The sequence below is a fragment of the Agrilus planipennis genome, unplaced genomic scaffold (genome assembly GCF_000699045.2).
Source record: "Agrilus planipennis isolate EAB-ADULT unplaced genomic scaffold, Apla_2.0 scaffold277, whole genome shotgun sequence".
Lineage (NCBI taxonomy): Eukaryota > Metazoa > Arthropoda > Insecta > Coleoptera > Buprestidae > Agrilus > Agrilus planipennis.
Window position 1 is genome coordinate 118,126 of NW_020438986.1, and position 8,876 is coordinate 127,001.

The 8,876-nt window shown below is 32.2% G+C and overlaps 1 protein-coding gene across 1 annotated transcript in view; it reads left to right on the forward strand.

The window, feature by feature from the left end:
- Positions 1-8,823, forward strand: part of LOC108740802 — a 93,234-nt gene extending 84,411 nt beyond the window's left edge. The window contains exons 6-9 of the mRNA XM_018475284.2: positions 4,754-4,922; positions 4,982-5,337; positions 5,506-5,748; positions 5,807-8,823. Coding sequence (XP_018330786.1) covers positions 4,754-4,922; positions 4,982-5,337; positions 5,506-5,748; positions 5,807-8,152 — 3,114 coding nt within the window. The 3' untranslated portion in view covers positions 8,153-8,823. The remainder of the gene's footprint in view (positions 1-4,753; positions 4,923-4,981; positions 5,338-5,505; positions 5,749-5,806) is intronic.
- The last annotated feature ends 53 nt before the right edge of the window (positions 8,824-8,876 follow it).

Below are 8,876 nucleotides of genomic sequence, written 5' to 3' on the forward strand. Positions count from 1 at the left end.
GTTTCGTTAAGTAACCTTAAAACGAATTGAAGTATAGTTATTGTGTCACATTGATTCTGATATCAAAGATGGAAGTGACGGAAAAAGGAAAAGTAATGAATAACATTGTTTTTTCCTAATTTTCAATGTTTTCAACTTTTATTATCTTACGTTAAATAATAGATGTTCAAAGATTACTTAAACATTAAACATTTCTCAGAAACAAATTCTACACCGACACATTGTTATGTATTAAAAAATTAATAAAATTAATTTCAACAGTCATAAATACCTACCTAACTTACTTTACACGTATTATTTAACTAATTATCCACAGTTCTATATCCATTAGCTTTTACACCGGAAGTACACATGGCAGAACAATTTTTTTAATATGGAGTAGCTTTAGATATACAACTTTTAGTAAATCAATCGACTTATTTTCTGGTTTAATTCTTTATGATGTTACTTTTTATTGGATATTTTTCCTTCGATCTACATTTTTTGTAGGAATATACACTAGAAACTAAAATAAAATTTTTTAAAGTTACAAAATTTATCGGTTGATCATGAAAAAGAAAGTGAAAATTTTCAAGAGTACAAAGATGATAAATGAGAAGATTGAAAGGTTCCATTTGAATCAAAAATTTTTATTTAGAATTTTACATGTTTATAGATTTAACTTCAAACGTAATTTTATTTATTTTATTTAATAACAACATGTATAAATATAATTCGCCACTGTAACAACAAAAATTGCAAACGTTATTCTTCTAACGTTTGTTATGGAACGATACCTAATGAATACTGCGGGAAATGTCACCCATCAGAGAAAAATTGGTATAATTTGTTATATTATTTTCCTTTTCTTCATACTTAATGAAACACTAAAAACATAAAACGTTTAGAAATTTAACCCTTTTTCTGTACCTTTTTCGACACCAAAGGTGTCATTTGAGACTAATCATTAAGGATGACATTTCTAAATGTTTTATGGGGAATTTCGGGTATTTATTAGTGTTTTATATAGTACTAGTTTAGCTGCTCTTGTCTGCCGAACATGGTTTATTGTAAAACATCTTGCGTCTTCATAAACCTATAGTTTTATATTATTCATAAAGGTTAATAAAAATGCGCATGCCCCGTAAATAGTAGTAGTAGTCATCTTCTAAATGGAATTGCAATTAATGTTTGAAAGAAAATATCTAATAGAGCCTAAAACTAAATAACTATTTTGAAATTACAAAAGGAATAGTATCCCTCAACTTCAAATTTTGTTTTGAAAGTTTGTTACTTTGTTTTAATTTACAAATATAATGGGCTAGCGTTGTGCAATGGTTTTACAAATGTGATAATCATCAACAGGCCGTAAGTGCAATTTTAGAATTAAGTAAATTATTATGTTTGTAATAAAAAGAATGTGTTTACAATTTTCCAAGTTCGAAATATTCGTTTATCATCATAAATACGAATTTAATTTTACAAAGTTTCACATTATAATTAAACAAGATTATGGAGTAATATCTTCTTCATCCTCTTACTTACCAATAAATTCAGATAAGTTGTAAAGCTAGTGATTTATGATATGCAAGTACATGCCAAATTAATCCAATTAAGCATTTTTATAAAATATTCTAACGATAAGCGCTACGAAGTTTGGTTATTTAAGCTCTCAATGCATATTTAAACGGTAATGATTTAGATATGATTTAGATATTTATTAGTTTTTCATGTGGTTGTTTTAAACAATGCGAATATTTCAATTTAGCAATAATCAACCGAGATAACGTTTCTGCTGTTAATGATTCGCATGTTACGCTTACAACTTATTGCAATTAAATTAATTATATTGCTCCGTTAGATTTTATCATTATGAATACCACGATTTAATTATTGTAGGAGTAACGACAAATGGTATAGTATCGTGGCACTTAACGTTACATTTATAGCAACTGTCTTCAACATTTTCTTTCTTTTATTACCTTCTCTTATGAAAAGGCTGACGAGATATTTTAACTCTGACGTACTGTTTAAAATTTTTAGGAGTATGCTTATTGCATAGGTACATGCAATAATTTTTGAAGACACTGTTGACTCAATATATTGGATGAAGTTTTTATAAAACTTAAGCACACAATGAAATTCTTGTGCAATAAAAATTAGTTATAATTTATCATGTGTTTGTGAAAATGTGCAATATTTTTTCTGTAGAAATAAGATGTAATTTATACGCTTCATATAACGTTTATTTTTACCTTTAACTGCAGTGCAATAAAATATATTATATATTGTTATATCTTAATTTAAGTATCGATTGTTATAAACAAATGTACAAATATTTTTATTATATTGATTTTGTATGTAATGACGTTTAATTCATTTTAAAATATTAATTAATTCATGATGGTACTATGCGAGCGAGGGGATTTAGCAAAAAGTTGAATCCACCGACCACGGTCGTCCTAGTAGCGAATTTTAATGATTTTAAATGTTATATTTTTAAGTTACGGCAACATTAAGTCCCAAAAAAAAAATTAATTTAATGGGTACTTTTTTCTGTTAAAATTGCCGCAATTTTTGAAGGTTGCAGATATTGTCATATAATAATCGAGTCGATGAAGGTGCTTTTTATTGCACTTACTAATTCTCAGCAACAGCTTTGATTTTGATCAATTTTTTGTATGCCTATTTTTTAATATTATTCAAACTCCCAATTTCAGGAAATAATTTCTTACATTGTTTAAACAATAATAACTGAATTTACGGGAAAAATTACTTTCAAATTTTTTTTCACAATATTTAGGAAAATATCAACTGATTTTTAAAATGTAGTATCAACAATGTCTCCCGTAGTCGTGGTTAATAGTTATTGATATATTGTATAAACAGTAATAGTGTCATGTATTTAACAATTTATTGTCTAAATAACACTTCTATTATCAATAAGTTAAGAGGTCACCACTATTTAAACACTAGATCACTTCTTCATTTCTTCTTCTTTTTCTATCACCTCGAACTTTCTGAGTCGTACTTCACTCGATCTCGCTATTTATAGAGATCAGCCATTCCAGAATGTTCCAGTATATGCCTTCTGGATATCTGGTCGTCTTTGGCAATACGTATATTGGGTTGCCTACATATATACATGTGACACTGCCTCCCTTCTAAAACTGATCGTCCCAATCAGTGACTTTGCCTCTGTAGGGAGCAAGCCGGTTAAGATGCATGATCTTCATTTTTGAGCGAGATTCAAAATTTAGAGGTCTCTCTGTTTCAACTTCATCTTAAAGATGTTGGGAAGCGCAGAGTGGCTGATGTTGAAACATTACATCTCGGCCAAACCTCCGGGCACCCAGGAGGACTAGAAGAAATTGTAACGACTTACTGGCCCATTTCCGGGCGGCAGCCTCTCGAAAGCAGACAATGTCATACACAAGCCTCTTGGCGTCCCAGCTTTCTGCGAGAGTTCTCCCAGCAAACTTGGACGTCGCAAATGACTAACTCGTCATCCGTCTTGTGCATGGCAAGGTCCGGCTTGCAGAATCTACAGTCGGGATGTCTGACCCGAGGCTCCACACCAACCACTCATCGCCTTCGTCTGGCGTGGCTAGCAAATTTAGATACCACCTGAGATAAAGACTCAATCCTACTATAACCTGCCCGGCAGCCCCGTTCCTCACGAGCATTGAACGGCAGGCCACGTGTAGGGAGGTTGTTCGTACGGAGTTAAACCTCACGAACAAAGTATATGCTTTCTGGAAACCTGGTCTTCTTTGACAATAAGTATGTTGGATTATCTACATACATACATGTAACACCGCCCCCTACTAAAACGATCAGTGACGTCGCCTCTGTAGGGAGCAAGCCAGTCAAGATCTTCACTTTTGCGCGAGGTTCAAAAGTTGGAGGTGGAATTTTTGATGACCTAACACCAGGATATTCAGGTCTTACAGCAGAGGGTAGTCTGAGCCTTTCAATTTCTTCTCTTACTTCTTCTGTTTTTTCTTCTCTCATTTCATCTATCTTCTTTTCCATTATAATTTCCCTTTCCTCTATCATCTTTTCCATATTGATTTCCATATCTTCTATCTTCATTTCCATCTCATTTCTAATAATATTTATCTTATTCTCCACCCTAGTATTTAGTGCTTCTTGTATTGCTTCCATTTTCTGTTTCATTTCTTCCTGAGCTGCTTTCAATTTTCTTTTCATTTCTTCTTAAGCTACTTTCAATTCCTCTTCCGTTTAGTCCTGTCCTTTTTTCATTTGTTCTTGACCTTTTTCCTCTTTTTGTGTCATTTCTGCCATCAGTGCCATTAATGCCTTTATTCGTTCCTCAATTTTCTCTTCGGTACTTCTGGTTATAACTGGCATAAAATATTTCGATTTTTTCTAGAAACTTCGATGGAACGCTTTGTTAACGTCGGATTTATTTTCCTTTCTTTAAGAACTTTCCAATGATATATGGTTTGTTGGGGTAAATCACGATCGATAGAAACTTCCGGAAAGTTAGATGAATTTCTTTTCTGGGTTTCTCGCGGCCGATTGAAGCTTCCAGAAAATTGACCGATTAATGCTCTGGAATATTCAATGGAATTTTTCAAAATTTTTTTATGAAAAATATTTTTTCTGGCATTTTATAAAAAAAGCAAATTGCTTTTANCGTAGTACGTTTATAAATGAAAGTTGTGCAAAGTTATAACTTGTAAAGCTGTCTTAATCCCAATTTGGCATATTTATATCTTCATTGACTACTACTCGAGGTTTATTTTAGTGGACAGGCAATTCCCAGCAAAGGCTGCAAATGCAAGGCAAACTAATCTTGATTTTTATTTTTTGTCGAGAAGTATCAATTTCTGATTCCACTGTAACGGAACCATCAACCGTATTTACACCTTGTGTTTCCTTTAGAGTTGCAGGAAAAACAATTTATAACAACCATAGTAAGGTGTATCCAAGCAATAAAACGGATCGTATTTTAAACTTTAATTCAATTTTTTAGATATAACTGAAGTATCATTTTTGGATGATATACAACCAAGTGCAAATAGTAGCTTTAGCATTTCTGAATATTTTGCAGTCGGCATTTGCTCAATTTTACTGGCTTTAGTTTATGTTGCGTCTGTATTGTTGTATCTTCATATGCGCAAAAAGCGAAACAAAAGTGAATCAAAATCAACGCCAAATGATAGTCAAAATTTTAATACATTGGAAGATGGAGTAATAAAAAGTAATCCACTATTGAGTTACGAAAAGCATTTTCCTGGAGCTAACTCGAGTTTCACCGATTCATCAAGCACAGTTTCTGACAATGATGATTCACATTCCGTGCAGCTCGAAGAAAAACGAAATAAAAAGGTAATTTTTGTGCCCTATTTATATGTAGATGCACTTACTATTTAATGTGTAATATTCTTCTACGTACAAAATTGTTTTTATTCCTTCAATTTATCTTCAGCTACTTATCAGTTATTTTTCTGTTTAAAATCTTTTTGAAAAAACAATTTATCAATTATTAATTCGTAGATTCAAACCACTTCAGCCTTAGTACATCTTCAAAAACCGGAGTTCGTTTTTCTTACTACAACAAATCAAGACCCCCTCTATCAAGAACCTTCTTCAATTGAAAAGCTACCAGAAGAAAATGTTTCGATTGTAGAAACAACCGAACATAGAGAAGAAGAAACGGACCATCTGAAAGCAATAACAGGAAACACAAGAAAAAAATTATACTTTAATCCAGCATACTTTGAACCACAGTTACTAATGGTAAGTTACAGCCTTTTTTTGCTCATAGGCAAAAATTAACCAGTTATAAATCAAATAGGCTCCACCTCCTGCTGCTGTGGAATTTTTAACGAAAATTCGGGAAGTGATGGCTATTGCGAAGCAAAAAATGGCCAGTAAAAAATTTACTCCAAGCCTGCATAAAATTCCAGAGGAGGAATCATTCGAGCCGATTTACGAACAAAGCCGATCAATTCACAGTAGCAGAAAAGATAGTGTGCTTAGTTTAAAAAAAGAAAACAGCCGAAGAAAATCGTGTTCTAATTGTTCTGGCTTCGATTATCAGAATGCTAGTCTTTCTGTTGAACTGATTCCAGAATTATCGTTACTTCCTGTGTGTCAGAATTGCACACTATCCAATGAGAGTAAAGAAAAAAGTATTCAGAGATGGTTGGAAGAAATACCTGTGAGAACTTGCAGTGAGGAATGGTCATTCAAAACTAAAGAAGAATGTAGTTCAATTCCCACAAAACGTTTAAGATCACCTACAAGGTCTTTGCCTTCTTGCACTACATCTCAATTCTATCGCAGTCTGTCTCCAAAGCCTGTATCCGAATCAGGAAAAATAACAAAAATTTCATTCCCTTATGACACAAAATCTACTAAACCTGTCAATGGAAAAATTAAAAAATCCAGGGCACCATTTCCTCCCCATCCTTCTGAGACAATTACTGTAATTCACGAGAAACGTTCTCATCAAAGGGATCCGAATGGAAAACATGTAGTAGACAATAAACCTTCTCTCAAACCTGATAAAAACCCAATTTATACAGATGAAATTGAGGCATCCTCAGTGAATAATAATATAAAAGCAACGATAGGACCCTATGACTCAGATAGTCTGGAGAGACTTCAACATCAAATGAAAAATATTTATATCTCAAGTTCAGAAAACATATCGCAACCAAATGTTAATTTAAGTACAAATGTAAAGATAGCAGAGGAAACAACAGTTACAAGTGTTATAAGACAAGAAGTTGATTCAGAAGATCTGAATCCACCTTCTAATAATGAAGATTTAAACGATGATTATCATCTTACTGTTCTGAAAACAGTTTGTCAAAAAGTGATGGACAGTAGCTTCTACACATTACCTGAACTTCTTCAAAGTAGTGGAAACAAGGGTTATAATTTAGTAAGTGAAGTTTACGTAAATAATGGCTACAATTTTGGAAGTTTACCAGCTAGTCCTAACCATTCATCAAATTCCACCCTACAAAAATGCAGAAACAGTGTGAAATATGTACAACCAGAACCAGGCCAACTTTTAATTGAAGTTGAAGATTGCCCAGATAATTATATAAAAGTAGATGAGCAAGATTTCGAACCAGATACATTAGATCGAAAGCCAAGTAAAAATTATACAAATAATGAAACACTTTGTAGTGAAAATGAAAACAAGAAAACTAGTAAAATCCTCCTTAAAACGACAGGAAGTTTTAAAACAGATAATAACCGACTTGATGCATACGAAATGGACAATAAATCACTCTTATCCAGAAATTTCGGAAGTCTACGTCAAATTTATCAAGAGAAATCCATGTTGAAATCAAACGATTCACATCAAAATTCGTTAGATTGTAGTGATAAGACCTATAAACACGAAGGAGCCCTACTGACATTAGAAGAACGTCATGCAAAACGACAAAGGCGTTTCACATTTGCAGGTTGTTCCAATGTTCCCCCAGATGTGATACCACCTTCAAGTCACAACTCTTTGTATGATTTCCCGAGACCACCTTACGAGCCACATCCAGAATTATCTCCAGTCATTACAAATGAAAAGTTATCTAAAAATTGTTCTCAAATAAATAGCATACACCAAAAAGAAATTTATTCAAACTGTAAGGAAGGTCTATTTTGTAATGAGTTTGCTAACAATGATGACATTATTTGCAACGGAGTTTCTCAAGCAGCGATCCAGATAAATGATTTATACGATGAGATAAAAATTCCAATGAAGGTAGAGCATGTAGTGTATAACATCCGTCAACTAAATACAAATTCTAACCTTAGTGATATTTTTACTACAAAAAATATAACAAAGCCTGAAGATTCTGGATATTTGAGTACGGATTCCAATTGTAATTTAAAAAAAGCGGAATGTTTTGATATCTCAGTAGAAAATGATGAAGGTGAAAGTGAAACGGACGATAGTTTAGCGGATGGACAAAGTGAATCGGGTGCAGAAAGCGTAGAAACGCATTCCGTATTTTTCGGAAGTTATCACGGAAGTTCTTTTTGCATTCGAGATTCGGCTGATAGTGGTGTTGGTTTTGATATTAGAAGCAGTGAAAATTTATTTTCTTTGGGGGATGAAGATGATGAAAGTGATTCAGAAGCAATGAGCTACGCTACAGTTGTACCTGTTGAAAGTATTTCCTAACTGCTATAATAAATTATATTGACCTTACCTTGATGAAAATACACATTTAAGAAATATATAGGATAAAAATCACTACAAATTTTCACGTTTATGAAAATTTGTTATGATTATATGTATTTCTTAATAAACTATTTTTACAGCCTTTCTCATGAGTTAAAAAAGGAAAATAAACTGAATTATATTACATACAGTTAAAACGTAGTTATCCACACGATTCTTGCCATTAATCAAAATTTATTAGATTCATCGATATATTCCCACAAGTTTAAAGAATATTTATTTTCATAATTTATTACTTCTCAAATATGAATTGAAATCTTCTCTCATTATTTGTTTGTTATTTTTCGGAATTATTTCCTCTGCGATGACCATCTCGCATCCCAACTTTATCAAAAAACCTAATTTCAACTATTTGGGTCTATACGTTTTTACGTGTAATTACTAGGTAACCTTAAAACGAATTGAAGTATAGTTATTGTGTCACATTGATTCTGATATCAAAGATGGAAGTGACGGAAAAAGGAAAAGTAATGAATAACATTGTTTTTTCCTAATTTTCAATGTTTTCAACTTTTATTATCTTACGTTAAATAATAGATGTTCAAAGATTACTTAAACATTAAACATTTCTCAGAAACAAATTCTACACCGACACATTGTTATGTATTAAAAAATTAATAAAATTAATTTCAACAGTCATAAATACCTACCTAACTTACTTTAC